At 35.6% G+C, this 16,935-nt stretch overlaps 1 protein-coding gene across 1 annotated transcript; it reads left to right on the forward strand.

Moving 5' to 3' along the window:
- Nucleotides 1-15,915: 15,915 nt before the first annotated feature.
- Nucleotides 15,916-16,606, forward strand: LOC145040729 (uncharacterized). The gene is made up of 2 exons (XM_078988635.1): nucleotides 15,916-15,929; nucleotides 16,033-16,606. Exons 1-2 carry the CDS (start codon nucleotides 15,916-15,918, stop codon nucleotides 16,604-16,606), a joined length of 588 nt encoding a protein of 195 aa, XP_078844761.1.
- The last annotated feature ends 329 nt before the right edge of the window (nucleotides 16,607-16,935 follow it).

Genomic DNA, 16,935 nt, shown 5'->3' on the forward strand with positions numbered 1-16,935 from the left:
GAGCAATGTATTTTCATCGGCTACCCGCAAAAGTCCTTTGGATATCTCTTTTATAGACCGAGTGACAATTTAGTCTTCGTTGTGAGGAGAGGAGTCGAGAGTGTGAGATATATATATATATATATATATATATATATATATATATATAGAGAGAGAGAGAGAGAGAGAACTTATACGCCAAGAGGAAAGTGAGAGGCAAATTGACCTTGAAGAGCTTCAAGAGTTAAGCGATGAAGGAAACTCAAACACTAGCACTCAACCCGAGGAGGAAACTCTGGTTGAACCAATTGAGAAGTCCGTACCTCTGAGGTGCTCTGGTAGAGTTAGTGTTCCACCTGTGTTATATGGTTTTCGTATAACATTTGAGGGTGAAACATTTACCAGTGTTAGCACACTGATAAATTTGGATGAACCTAACAACTACAAGGAAGCCATGGCAGGCCCCGAGTATGCTAAATGGAAGGAGGCAATGGACAAAGAGATTCAGTCCATGTATCACAACAAGTTTGGAACTTGGTTGACAATATACCGGGTAGAAAAACAGTTGGGTGCAAATAGATCTTCAAGAAGAAGACTGACATGGATGGGAATGTACACACATATAAGGCGCGACTAGTTGCGAAGGGTTTTACTCAAACTCTAGGAGTTGACTATGATGAGACCTTCTCACCAGTAGTGAAAATTAAATCGATAAGGTTTATGTTAGCCATAGATGCATTTCATGACTATGAAATATGGCAAATGGATGAAGATGTTTGCATGAGTCAGCTAGAGGCTTTTGTTCATGCAAAGTACCATAATAAAGTGTGTAAGCTTGAGAAATCCATATATGGATTTAAACAAGCATCTCGTAGATGGAATCTTTGTTTTGATGAGAAAGTTAAAGAGTTTAGATTTTCGAGAAGCAAGGATGAGTCTTGTGTATATGTCAAAGCTTGTTGGAGTATAGTTATCTTTCTGGTATTGTATGTAGATGACATACTACTCATAGGAAATGACATCCCAACCTTGCAGGAGGTCAAGTCTTGGCTTGGGAAGTGTTTCACTATGAAGGACCTCAGAGAAGCTGCCTATATCCTAGGGATAAAGATATTTAGAAACAGAAGTAAAAGACTAATAAGACTTAGTCAAAGTACCTACTTGGACAAGGTGTTGAAAAGTTTCAGCATGAAGAACTCCAAGAATGGTGACTTACCTATTCAAGGCAATACCAAACTGAGTAAGACTTATAGTCTGAGTACAGAGGCTGAGATAGCATAAATGAGTCATATGCTATTTGCTTATGCAGTTGGTTCAATCATGTATGCTATGACTTGTACTCGCCCTGGTGTGGCTTTTGCTTTGAGCATGGTTAGCAGATATCAAGGGAACCCTGGTAAAGCTTATTGGACAATGGTTAAGAACATTCTTAAGTACCTGCGGAGGACTAAGGATTGGGTCCTTACCCTCTATGAGAGTGATGACTTGAGAGTGACAGGGTATAGCGATGCCAGCTTCCAAACCGAAAGAGATAATTTCTGCTCTCAGTCGGGTTGGGTGTTTACCTGAATGGAGGACCAGTGATATGGAAAAGTTCCAAGCCGAAAACTGTAGTTGGTTCAACGTGTGAATCATAGTACATTGCAGCAAGCAAAGCAGTGAAGGAGGCGATATGGTTAAAAAACTTCATCGGAGACCTTGGAGTCATTCCATCCATAAAGGAGCCTATGGAGATTGTCTGCGATAATGAAGGGGAGGTTGCCTTAACCAAGGAACCGAGAGATCATTGAAGATCCAAGCATATCGACAGAGGTAGAAGAAGGTCACCTCTTGGTGAAGAGGATATCGTCAGAGGACAACCCAGCAGATCCCCTCACAAAGGGACTGACTAGTGTTAGGCAATTGCAGCATGCGAGGGGCATTGGGCTAACGAACGATATTAGTTTTAGTGATTAGATAAACTAACACTTTTAATAGCTAAATTGTAATGGACATTTGATGATTAAGTAAAAGGATTTTTATTTATAAATAAAGTTACTGTCTTGTGTCAATTATTTACTATTGTTTCACTTTGCATGTTTTGACTTCCAGAATAATGAGATTTATTCAAACTATCCACAGTGAATCATACATTGGAAGTAGGTATGAAAGAAGACTATCATGAGTTAGCTTGTAGATTGTCTAAGATGTTAGGCATTGCAACAGTTTGCTACACCATTCATGAGTACTTCTGAAATAAGATTTGAGTATTGGATCAACACGCGCTCACTTGAATCACTTCATGGAATTTATCACGAGTGATTGTGAGATGATAATACCATATAAGTCTTCAAACCTAGATATATGAGTTGTTGACTATTAATTAGTTGTGAATTGATGGCACAAAAACGCATCAGTAACTTGATGTTCCAAAACGTGTCATTGTGCATGATTTCATGAGTAGTTAGTACAAGCATATAATGTCGATGTTTATTTGTTCCCTTTTATCCTAAGAGGATTAAAAGTGATATCTTGGGCCCCTCGATGATTCGGTTTTGACTTATGTACCAGGCCCAGTCAGAACTAAATTGATGTGTTTAGTTATGTTCTATGTCAGACGAATCGAAAATTGGGAAATAAACTGCTGGATAACAATAAGTATGACTTCGTTCCATGTATTAGTCCAGTTGATATCTTGAGAATAGAGGATAATATGATCCCTTATCTAAAGGATGTGTCACTGACTAGGTCAGAGTTGACAGCGGCTTTTGAAAGCTTACGATTGCCAAGTCAGATCCTGAAGTCACATTGGCAGATATAGTTATATATTAGACTTATCCAAGTAGGAGACTATTGGATTTGGTGTCTAAGCCCATAACTATAACTGGGATGTACTTGACCCGATAGTAGCATGGTCCTTTTGGGTTGCCTTCACCAGTGCAATATAATAGGATTGACTTTTGAGAATAAGGTTATTTATGGCTTATTAATATATTACAAGTATAATATATTAATATGAAGTTATTTAACTAGTATTTATCAAGAATTAATTTGGAATTAATTTTGTGGTCAAAAGAGACTAATTAAATATATGGGGATTGATTATGTAAATCAACGATTCTTTTAATGTAGGCTAATGATCCATGATTATGGGGTAAACCAACAAGATGATCCATGGATAGTTCATGGAGGTTAAACCCATGGAGCATAACAATGTGAAAAGTCATGGAGCATTAGGGTTTACAAAGTGTAACCCTAGCATTTGCCACATTATAAATAGACCCCCATGAGCCAAAATCGGCTACACATTCTTTTAAGTCAAGTAACTTATTCTCTTAAAGCCTCCTCTTGCATATTGGTCTTTGTGAACCATTAGAGGCATCACACTTGAAGTGCTTAAGCTTTCAAAGGTCAAGAACTCTACCATACTCAAGAGGTAAGCATCCAAACCAAGTTTATGTTGTATAGCTTCAACTGTATGCTAGCTAGGGAGAATGCTTTGGAAAAATTCAAAATAAATGTATAATTAGAGAAAACATAGATCCAAAGAATTTAGGGTTGCATGTGTACCATAGGAGTGTTATAATGCTCAAAACACAATAACAAGTAGCATCAATGTCAAAGTATATTGCTATGTTTCAGAATTTCTCAAGCATACAGTAACCAAACTCAACAATGTACTTAAGTAAACAACTTAAATGAAACTGCATTGTTATGAATGATAATATGCACACACAGATACAAACTTACATATAAGTAAAACACACAACCTTTTTTTTTTTTTGCAAAACGGATCCCTATTAAAAACAAAAAAAAAAAAAAAAAAAAAAAAAAAAAAAAAATCATACTTTTAGAATTTACAAATTCGTACCTATCACCTATGATGCTAAGATGCACACGATTGTATAGAAATGTCCCATGTTTATAATAAGTTACATAAATGGCCCTTTTGTATAAAATACAGAAACATCCCATGTTATTAAAAGAAATTAAAAAGAGTCATACTTTCAAGGATTAATTTCACCATCAATCAAAAATATATGACTAAACACGTTATATGTGACAAAAATGTCACTTTGACTAATAAAACTCACAAAAATAAACATAAGAGTTTTACATAATTATTGGCTGTATAAAGAATTAGATTTGATATTGTTTGATTACACAAAACAAACCGAATTTATAAATACACAAACACATCATTTGTCAATATTAAAAAAATAAGAAAAATATGATGTTATAATATTCTAATTAGACATTAAAAAAATACATTGTTATTTTTTGCATTTAAAACTAAAGGTGTCGATTGGGTAAAATTTTTGGGTTTTGGGTTGAACGGGTATTTCTTAAAAAAATAATACCAAATCCCCGACCTATATTGTAATTCAGGTTTTTGGGTTTCGGGTATTCGGGTTTTAGGTCGGGTCAGGTAATTATCGGGTATACCAGAAAATGTTTCTTTTTTTATTTTTTATTTTTTTATTATTAATTTTTTATTTTTGCATTTCGGTTGGTTTATTAAAAAATTAGGTAGCAAAATATTCATTTCAAGTGAAAGAAGCCAAAGGTATGTGAGTATTTTAAGGAGCATACGCATGTCATTCTGAATCTCAAGGAAATTAACCTCATTTTTTAACACATATATTTTGAATCCAACTAATTTTGGGTTATATTGTAATCTCAACTACAACAATTTATCTTGTTTATTATTGGACTAAATAACTCTTATTGGGTTATATTGAATTTGAAACCAGAATCTACCGCACCACTTCATTGTTACTGTTACATAATGTATCTTCAATGATGCATGGCTAGTGAGAATATGCATTAGGAGAATTTTCAGCCTATAATGAAGATGGAGGCTGACATTTTTTAGCCTATAACGAAGATGGAGGCTGAGAATTGCGTCTTTGAGGATCGAAATTCGGATAAAGAAATATGGAGTGTGCCTGTGTTTGTTTGTGTCGATCAAGAAGAAGTGAAGGGTTTTAATTTTTTTTTTTTCAAACGTAGTTCTACCTCCTTTTACCAATAATCCAATACCCTATATAATATATAATCTATGGGATATGAGATATATTAATATTTAAATATACTATGTATTATTTTAAAAAACGAATTCGAGTATACCCGAAAATTAATATTTATACCTAAACTCAATCTATACTATTATCGGGTTAATCTGTTACCCGAATGTTCATACCGGTTACCCGCTCTACCCGACCTATTCTACCCGAATTCAGAACGGGTCCGGTACGTAGAACAGGTTTCGGTTATTTTCAACAGGCCTATTTAAAACGATATATAAATAAATGAAACAAATAGATGCATCAGTTATTATTTAGATAAACAAATTCGTTTTCTATGGAGCTATACTTGGTATAAGATAAATCATTTCTAAATAGAATTTCTTAGGGGTTAAATAAGTTTGATGTTTGTTTACCGGTATGTTTAATATAAGATAAAATATTTAAAAGACAAGACTTCAAAAATGGTCCTTATGGTTTTCGAAAATATCAAGTTTAATCTCTAAGTTCATAAAACCTCACAGATGGTCCCTGTGGTTTCAAAACTTTTAACAAATGGTCCTTTTCGTTAACTCCGTTAGTTTTTTGCCGTTAAGTGAAGGGTATTTCTGTCATTTCACTGCCACAGGGACCATTTATGAAGATTTGCCTTATTTTAAAAAAAAAAAAAAAATTGTTTAATATTAAAGGATCCCACCTCTCTCTCTCTCTCTCTCTCTCTCTCTCTCTCTCTCTCTCTCTCTCTCTCTCTCCCCCTCCCTCTCTCTCTCTACTTGAAAGTCAACACCCTAAATGCAGAAAAATGATAACTCTTCTTTCTGATTTGCCTTATTTAAAAAAAAAATTGTTTAATATTAAAGGATCCCACCTCTCTCTTCCTGATTAAATGAATTGCATAATTAATTAGAGCATTTGTTTGGTTGCTCTTAAACTAAACCCATGACGACCCATGAAATACCACCATTGATTCGATCAAACATCACCACCTCACCTCCTTTTTCTCTCCTTCTCATGAACTTACTGTTAAGAAACGACACCACCACGAAGGGTGATCAAAAGACATCACTGCCTCCATTAAAGAACCAACACCGATGGCTTTAACTACAGTGAATCACCACCATCTGCCACTGTTATTGACAAGTAACCCCCTTCGTCCCTCTCCTATTCAGATAATCAACCACCACCACCATTTCTGTTGCAAGAAAGGCTGATAACCGCCATCCACCACCTTCACCGGAGAGAAAACCACCTACAATTACCCATAAAGGTAAGAATGGCGGAGGCCCTCTTGTCATGAACATAAACGTCAGCTTAGGCACTCGATCAAAAGGGTACTCGGGTTTATCAGGCACCATTGAAGCCTTCCAAAAGAGCTTGTTATCAATCATTCGATGCGTCAGATTCTTAGGCATTCGAAAGCTCTCCATGCTTAAACAATCGTCGTTCTTACAATTTGAATTCGCACTACAGTTCTGATTGTAAGTAGTTGTTTTGGCATAACTTGGCGCAGGAGCAGCCGTTGTGTAATTTGTATAGAAATTATCGGGCCTTGAAGTGATGAAATAACTATCGACATGTGAATTTCAAGTCAAACCAATTATTATACCGATGACGAAAAGAATTAGAAAGCAAAGAAGCCTAATTAATCCGATTGAGAAATCTTTGAACACAAATTCATCTTTTTCCCCTCTACCCCTCATCTTATAATTCATTATACACAGAAAATAATACTCTAAGTTAAATCAAATCGATGCTGATAAGTTGCAGAAATTTTGAGTTAGTGAACAGAGTTGAATTTCAAGACTGGGATCGTGTTCATCCAATCTACATTGTGTTGATGGAATTGCAGTTTCAATCGAAGTGCGAGATCTATGAAACTAAATCGAGTTGTTGAGATCGGTGGGTTATTTTGAAGGGGAAAACTAGGGTTTGATAAGGAAGTTGATTAGATCATCAAAATCAAATCTGCCCACAACATAAGAGTACAAATCAAAGGCGACCCATGTTAGGGTTTATAAAGATTTAGAAAACCCACAAACACAAACATGCGAACTTATGTTTATCGAGAAGTGAGAGATGGAAAATCGAACGAAGATTCGGGGAGTAAGTGAGTAATAAAGCATGAATATGTATGAGAGAGAGTGAGAGAGAGAGGTGGGACCCTTTAAAATTAATTTTTTTTAATAAGACAAATCTTCATAAATGGTCCCTGTGACAATGAAATGACAGAAATACCTTTCACTTAACAGCAAAAAACTAATGGAGTTAGCGAAAAGGACAATTTGTTAAAAGTTTTGAAACCACAGAGACTATCTGTGAGGTTTTTTGAACTTAAGGATTAAACTTGATATTTTCGAAAACCACAAGGACCATTTTTAAAGTTTTGTATATATATATATATATATATATATATATATATATATATATATATATATATATATATATATATATATATATATATAGGTTCAGGTTTATTTGAGACCATTCTAATTTTGTGAGACCGTGAGACCAAATCTAAAAATAATTTTAAAATGCAAAATAAATGGAAAAATTCAAAAATTCTTTTTTTAAATATTATTTTCGGAACTTGAATTAACTAAAAAAATAAAATTAAAATTAAAATAAATAAAAATAAAATAAAATAAAATCCCGTTTTTTTTTTTTTTTGAAAAATACGTGAAATATTCTAAATAGAATATTACACTAACATATTCTAAAAAATAATTTTAAAATGCAAAATAAATGGAAAAATCTAAAAGTTCTTTTTTTAAATATTATTTTCCGAACTTGAATTAACTAAAAAAAATAAAAATAAAAATCTATTTTTTTTTTAAAATACGTGAAATATAATCTAAATAGAATATTACACTGTACATATTGTAAAAATAATTTTAAAATGCAAAATAAATGGAAAAATCAAAAAATTCTTTTTTTAAATATTATTTTCGGAACTTGAATTAAGTAAAAAAAATTAAAAAAAAATAAAATAAAAAAAATGCGTCTCTCGGTCTCACAAAATTAGGCCGATGAACATATATATATATATATATATATATATATATATATATATATATATATATATATATATATATATATAGAAAGAGAGAGAGAGAGGTGGCGCGTGGAATGAACTCTCGCAGCGGAGGATAGCAGTGGGGGTGTCCTACAGAGGGAGGGACTGATCAACGCATTTCTCGGATCTGTTGGGGATGGTAGGAGTAGGAGGTTTGTCTGTTTATAGACACAGGGATTTTTTTTATTTTATATATAAAATTGAATATACTGTCCCTTTTGGGCTTTTGTAGGTACGTGCCGAACCCTTCGGGCGGTCACCTCCCCACCCTACCCTAACAGATTCCGATCCTCATCTCACCTTTCACCTTTTCATGTCAAATCCCTTCCTCCCCTACCCTACTACCCCCCTTTACTATTATTGTCCATATATGATTATGTTACACGCGGGGATTTTAAATATAAATATAAATTGTTTAACTTTGAAATATTAATCTAATTTGATGCAAATCGTTCTGTTTAATGTTGTGTTGGTAGTATGGGATAATATTTATTATAATTTAGTGGATATAAATATCTAATTTATGATGTAAAACTAGGATTCTACTATCTAGAAAAAAAAAAAAAAAAAAAAAAATCAAAAGATGCACGACCATATCTGTTAGATCCTCAGCTTGTCGTTATGTATATTTTAAGTGTTTGCAATATTTTTAATGGATGTGGAAAAATTTCTTTTTATAAGAAATGATTTAATTTAATGGTGTCTGTTGATAAACAAAAATCTACTATTTCTTTCTTTTTAAATTAGGATAACCAATACAAACATAATTTTTTTTGACAAAAATATCTATTGTTATTTTGCTTTGATAAATAACCATATTATTCGAAACAAATCATTCGGGAGTTGAGTCCGGAATTCCGGTCTAACCATACCGGAGTGAAATTCAGTCTTTATTATTATTTTTTATGTAAATTGAAATTAATGGTTGTTCATTTGTAGTGTATTAAATTATGTGTTTAATTATGGTTAAGTGATAGTTAATATTTTCATGAATTCTAAAGAAAAAAAAGTATTACAAAAACAAATAATTTTAGAATTGCATGAAACGAATTAAATCTAGTGCAAACACTAGTAATTATAAAAACTTAGATACATTCAAATAATGATATAAAGTGTAAATGGATCTCTCTTTTTTCCCATGTATCCAATGTAATTTGTGCAAACCGTCTTTGATATGACTTTTCGATGCTCTAAGTGCAACCATCAATGTTCACTAACTACCAAACGGTCAACCTTTTAGGAACCAACATAAAAACACGTTATAATTCTCATTAACGACAAACTATTTGGTATGTATGTACCCTTCCCAAGAGTGAGTGTGAAACTATCAATAGGGAAAATATTAGTAGGTTTGATACCCTCATAGTTAATAGTGACTACGAGTTTATTGATACAGGCTTGCAGATATAAACCAAGATGTAGATTTTGAAAAATAATCGTCATTCCAGTAGCTATTGTATATAGTGAGAGTGAACGTCTGAAAATCCAAAACCCCCAAAAGCCGATGAGAATTCAGTATATTAATGGGGGTGTATAATTGCACAAAATGTTCAAATTAATTAAGCATCAAATAATATTTTCTTATAAGTGATTATTATTGAGGTAATGTAATCAAAACACAAGCATGATGTATCATACATTCACACTCAAACTAGTAAATGGATTCATCAACCATGTTACACCAATCCTATGAATCATTGTTGAAAGTTGTCGGTACAAATGTCCATTAAGAATCGTCTAACTTTCTCTCTATAAGTAAGGAAATCCATATAATGATGTGTAGTAACTCAACACATGTATATAATAGAGCAAGTAACATAACCAAATGTTTATTGTGTAAAGAAACTTACATCACATTCCAACCAACCCAAGCTCATATATATATATATATATATATATATATATATATATATATATATATATATATATATATATATATATATGTATATATATATATATGTATGTATATATATATATACACACACATACACACATATGTAGTGGTGTTGTGCGTAATAAGAAAAGATCTAGTGAATCATCATACAAATTCAAGAACACATTGAGTAAATAAATATGTGTAAGCTCATATTAGATCTAGAAATAATATACAAATGGGTTTGTACAAATTTATCTCTCTAGACTAACACTCCAAAATCATCATTCTTTTTCATAATGAGAGTCACTCACTTCCTATTTATAAGAAAGACTCAACTCATTTACACATACAAGAAGGTAAGCCTAAAACACTACATCCAAGAGTGATTTTGCACCCTAACATTCTCTCCCTCAAAGTTAGGATTGGATGTCCCGGCTTCAGTCTCCAACGAGCTAGCGCGATCAAGACCAAACTCCCCCTCGAAATAACACCGTTCTTCAAATCCGCAAATGAATATCCAACAAACTCGCTTCGAATACCCATCATTCTCCCCATTTTATAATAAAAAATGATTATAAAACTCATTAACGGTGAGAAGCGCCCGATGAATAAACTTCACGATAATCCCCCTTGATGTGTACCAAAAATGAATCACAAAAAATCTTGCATGGAAAAACAATCACGATAAAGCCTCAAAAAATTTCCAATATGTGAAATTTTTTTACTTTTTGGGTGAAAGTTGCAAGATTTTTCATAATCCGGGTAAAAAATGTAACTTTCTAAATTCTGTAGGGACCCGGTGCGCCCAAAACAATCAAAAATGTGAAACTCTCCCGTATTTGTGGAACTGGGTAGAAAGCATCAATTCGCATTAACTGCAGGGACCTGAATAACATATTCTTCAATTTCTCAGCAAAATCAATCCATTTTCGAATTTGAGCAAAAACTGCCAAAATTTTTAAACTCTGGGGACTGATATCGAAAGTTCTGCCTTTTGTCCTTCAAACATTCGAAAAATACTCCTATTGTCGAAGTTGGGTATAAGCTACCAAATTTTCTAAATTTCAGGAACCAAATACAAAACTTCTTCACACTTCTTCAAAACATACGAAATTTTAAAATGTGTCAAACTGTCGAAATTTCAAGGGCTATATACGAAACTTTTAAGCTTTCTTCTTCTCAATTCGTACGCCTTCATCACCTATTTGAACGAATTTTTGTTCTTCATCACTTCGTTAATTCTTCTTCAATTTCGTTTTAACGAAAATATACGCAACGAACGAAACTTTATCTTCCTTCCCTTCGTACGAAATCTTCAACCCATATTCATGAAATTTTTCTCTCTTTCACTTTGTTAATCAGTGAGGTAAATCAACCATTATCTATCAAAAGTATTCGTTAGTTATGAACAAAAATTTTCGACTATCCACATCAAACCTTCTGTTCATTAATCAATGAACAACGTCTAATTACAGATTCGTTTCCTCAAGCACTTAAGTTCATTCTCAAATCATCCTTCCCAAAATCACAATCGACTATAAAGCTATGGCCTTTCGTAATCATATTGCAAGTATCAAACCAAGAATCAATTTTCGAGTTTCAAAACAACTTGCAAGTGTCGAACACCCTTCACTGTCAAATCAAAATCACCGACTAACGAAATCAAGATCAAAATCAACATACTTCGTCTCGATTCAAACCAATGACTCCATATGTTTCAATTTCAAATCATCAACTACTGACTCCAACGAATACCAGTCAAAATCGACTCCAGATAATCACAGATTCACAAGTACCAGTCGAATTTGACTCTAAACATCTTGAATCAAAATTCGACTTCATCAGTCTCCACAACAGCCGAACCCAACTTTTTGATTTTGGACCAAAGAAAATCACTTCAAATATTGACCTCCAAACTAATGTCGACTAATAAACACAAATCAAGGTCAACCTAGTTCAATTTCGATTCCAGGCAAGACCAATTTCGACTTCTACTCAAACTTGATCCGTCGAACATCACACAACAAAACAATCATGACCTCAAATACATTCAATTCGATCTGTGAAATTAAAAATCATAGAATTGACTCCAATCCAAATGTTCGACATCAAGCAGTTCAACACCAAAATCTTCGACTCAACACATCTGATGTCGACTTCAAAAAAAAAACAAATTGATTCTCAAATCGATTTCGATTTTCACTTGAACAACCTCATAATAAACAATGATTTTGACTTTTCCATGTGTTTGACTTTTCAATTTATGAACAAAATGGATCAGCCAACGAACCAACATTAAACACGTAGAATCGATATCTTCAGTCAAATCGATTTTGATTATCAACAAATCAGATTGCGATGCTTATGACCTTCAACCAAAATCGACATCAAAACTCATCAACAAATACGAAACCAAAAACATCCGTCAAAATAAGCTCGATGATAACTCAGTTCCTACACAAATCATCAATGCAATCTAACTCGATTGCGTTTCCATATTTGCTATTGTCACAAACTCAATCAAAGAATACCGTTGACATCGAGTTTAATCTGTATAACTTTGACTTTCTATGATGCGAATGATACTCAGACTCAACGAATAATGAAAGATCAAAAAGAATTTTGGGCTGAACTATTTTGGACTCAAAATCAAACAGTAACAAGATGGACTTTGAATTTTGGATCAATGAATAGAATTCATATTAATTGATTGGGTTCAAGAAATAATATCCATGGGCTCAAATGTGGTCATGAAAAGTAATGAACAGTAAATGATTTTGGGTTTGATCTTAAACAAAAACAATTAGATCAACTACGGGGTTGAAACGGATTAGATCTAATGAGATAAATCGATCAAAAATGAAAAACACAAAATATGAATTGAAATCATGGATGCTTTGGAATCCATTTGAGAATTTGAGATACCTTTTTGACGAATCGAGATCCATTTGCAACGAATGAATCAAATTTAGAAGATCTTGGTTCTTTTGTTAGAACAAGAAAATCTCCAATTTGAACATTGTACCACCCATTATGCGTGATGTACAACTCGTTCTTCGTGTTCTTCAACAATCCAAGAATGTCTTCAAAAGAACCACCAACACTTTTGGGTTTTAACTTCAAATTCAACGCAACATTTGGAGATTGTTGCTTTGGAACCCAAATTTGTTTCACGGATTTCGGCTTCACAACATTTGACGATTTTTGTGAGTAAACCCGCTTGTTTTTGCGATTAATCTTCTTCTTCTTTTTCTTTCTCATCTTTTTGCATCTTGAAGACTTGACTTCATGAAGAAACCCACTTTCCACAACATCAACTTTGTGAATTTGAAACAAATCTTTTAGAGTTTGATACTTGTGAATTTCTTGGATCACCGGCTTCCGATAAGGAATCATTCCTTCAAACAAATCACAAGAACACAAAATATCATCGGTTTGAACTCCAATCGAGCAAAAAAAATTCATCATGAAAATCAACTTGAACTCCTTTTTCTTGAACATTAAGATCATCATCAAGAACACCTTCCCGAGCTTCACGACAATCTGCATAAAATTCTAGTTTATTGCTTCCATATTTGCATTCAGATGAATCCATTTAAAGGCACTGAGGTATTCACTATCTCTAACTCCCGTAAGAGGAAGACACATCACCATGCAGAAAGCAATATCGAGGCACTCTCGAGAAACCTACTCAACATCAGTTTCTCGAGCAACGATCCCAGACCATCAAATTGGGATCCACGAGACCCATACCTTATATCAGGGTTCATTCGTAACATGAAGGTCCACCGAATATACATTGACAATGGTAGTTTCTCTAATATACTCTATGAACACTATTTCTGGCAGCTACCTGATACGTGGAAGGAAGGGCTCCAACCCCCAACTGGTGGACAATTAGTAGGATTTAGCGGGCGTAGCTTGTGGCCACTAGGTACTATTCGGTTGCCCTTAACGTTGGTCAGCCACGATGAAAGGGACCAAATCACAAGGACAGTCGAATTCTTTGTTATCCGATACCCAACAGAACACAAAATTCTACTTGGGTGATCAACAATCTCATTACTGCATCTCGTGCCATCGATGATACATGGCATCATTAAATTCAGCACACACCACGGATCGGCGACGGTCCTCGCCACAAGCAGTAGAGCAAAACATTGCCACCAAATTATATCCACCCCACAACTCGTGCGCGCGCCAAAGAAGGGAGGGATGTTCCATCGAGAAATACCAGATAAACATGGAGTATCCATAGAAGCTTGTGCGAATTGGGGCTCACTTAACTGACAAAACTAAGGCATGGTTGTTGGCGCTCCTGAGGCAATACTCCACCGTCTTTTCCTGGAAGCCAATGGATCTGATAGGCGTCGATCGACATGTCATAGAACACGGCCTCAATAAAGCACCTGGGAGTAACCCTGTAAAGAAAAAGAAGTGATGACAGGCGACAGACCGCAATAAGGCTATTAATGCAGAAGTGGCCGACCAGGTGAGTGCTGGCATACTCAGGTTAGTAATGTTCCCATCATGGATAGCAAACCAGGTCATGGTAAGGGAAGCCAATGGATTATGGCGAATGTGCATAGATTATTCAGATCTCAACAACACCTCCCTAAAAGATTGTTATCCTCTCCTGGAGATCGATTAGAAAGTCCAATCGCTTGAAGGTTTCCACTTCAAATTTTTCTCGATGCATATAAGGGCTATCACTAGGTGAAAATGAAGCAAGAAGATGAAGCAAAAACAACCTTCCATACCGAAAAGGGCACCATCTGCTATCATAAAATGCCATTTGGGCTAAAAAAACGCTGGCGCTACTTACCAGAGACTGATGGACAGGGTATTCGCCGACCAAATTGGTTGGAATATTGAAGTCTATGTCTACGATATGGTAATCAAAAGCCGCAATGAAGATATGTTACTCCAAGATGTGGAAGAAACCTTCAAAACTCTAGTCAAAGTGCATATGACGTTAAATCCGGCTAAGTGTACTTTCAGAGTCGAGGAGGGACAATTCCTTGGTTATGAGGTGTCGAGGGAAGGGATTCTACCCAATCCCACCAAAATACAAGAGTTCCTCGAGTCGAAAACTCCCAACAACATTAAAGGAGTACAGGAGATCAACGGTAAGTTAACGGCGCTTGGAAGATTCATTGCCAAATCCGCAGAAAAGGCGTTTCCTCTTTACCAAACACTCAAAGGATGCTTAGAGAAAAACCAATTCAAATGGACAGTGGAAGCAGGCGTGGCCTTGCAAAAACTAAAAGACGCACTGCAACAACTCTAGGCTCTCGCCTCCCTACTCCCAGGGGAGACACTACAGATGTACTTAGCAGCTTCTGAAGAGGCTATCTCCTCTGTGTTAGCAGTGGAAAGGGAAGGCAAGAAAATCCCTGTTCACTTTGTTAGTAGGGTCTTGCAAGGGCCAGAAGGAAATTACCCGGTCTTGGAGAAACTGGTCCTCGCCCTGGTCTACGCAGTTAGATGTTTACGGAGATAATTTCAAGCCCACAAGGTGGAGGTTCTGACCAGTTACCCATTAAAACAAGTGCTGGTAAGGCTGGAAAAGTACGGACGCCTAGCCATGTGGGCCATAGAGTTTAGCGAACACGACATGCAATACCACCCCAAAACCAGTATCAAAGCCCAATCCCTTGCTGACTTCTTGGTTGAAATCCAAGATATCATCAAGGGAGTGCTGATGACAATCTTTGTCGACCCACTAGAGCCTGAGGTTGGCAAAGAACTCTGTAAGTTTTATACCAATAGCGCAGCAAGCAAAGAAGGCTCAGGCTTAGGCCTGATCCTCCAAAGGCCCAAAGGTGAAGAGATCACCTACACACTACGGTTCGACTTCCAAGTATCTAACAAAGAAGCAGAGTACGAGGTACTCCTGGTAGGACTAAGGTTGGCCAAGGAGGTTGGTGCAAAATAACTAGCAGCTATCAGTGACTTGTTGCTTCTCACAAACCAAATCAATGGAGTATACGAGGTAAAGGACCCTCGGATGCAAAAATACCTAGAGACGGTCTGTAGTTTAGCCAACACGTTCAAAAGTATTTCAATAAAGCAAATATATTGGGGGAAAATGCAAGGGCAGATGCCCTTAGCAAGCTGGCCTCTACCTCATACGATCATCTTACAAAGAAAGTGTTGGTCGAAGTACTCCTGGAAAGGAGTATTGATAACCAGAATGTCAATACCATATCAGCCCCTCCAGAATGGACAAAAACATTCGTTGATTACCTGCGCCATGGCATGCTTCCGGACGATCCACAGGAGGCGAGAAAAGTCAAAATCAAAGCACCACATTTCGCCATAAGGGACAATCAGTTCTACCGAAGAGGATATTTAAGCCTGTGGCTCAAGTGCATCTCTAAGATAGAAGGGCAAGTGTTTCTTGAAGAAAGCCATTTCGGGGACACAATAGCACATGAATGCGCTCGTGCACTCACATGCAAGATACTCCGCCTAGGAGTATACTGGTCGGACATGTACAACGATGTCGCAAACTTAACCAAGAAATGCAAGGAATGCCCAACATTTAGAACTTTCCAAAATCAACCAGCCATGCCATTGACAATCATCACTAGCCCTTATCCCTTCCACCAATGTGGGATCGATATAGTGGGACAATTCCCACCGGCATCGGGAGATGTAAGGTTTTAATCGGAGCCGTGGACTATTTCACCAAGTGGATAGAGGCAGATTCACTGGCCACTGTCACTGGAAAGCAGATGATAAAGTTGATGACAAGGAAGATCTTGGCTCGCTTTGGAACTCCTTGGATCCTTATAAGTGATAATAACACTCGGTTTGAAGGAAATCCCTTCAAAGAATGGTGTGAGTACAAGAAAATCCACCGTCGGTTCACTTCAGTAGCTCATCCTCAGGCCAAAGATAGACGAAGATATCCAAAAAAAACCATAGTCAATGGTTTAAAGAAACCACTACTCAAATCAAAGTCCTCCTAGGTGGATGAGCTACCGACAGTGTTA

Source organism: Lactuca saligna, chromosome 4, assembly GCF_052625555.1.
Source record: "Lactuca saligna cultivar CGN05327 chromosome 4, ASM5262555v1, whole genome shotgun sequence".
In the NCBI taxonomy this organism is placed as follows: domain Eukaryota; kingdom Viridiplantae; phylum Streptophyta; class Magnoliopsida; order Asterales; family Asteraceae; genus Lactuca; species Lactuca saligna.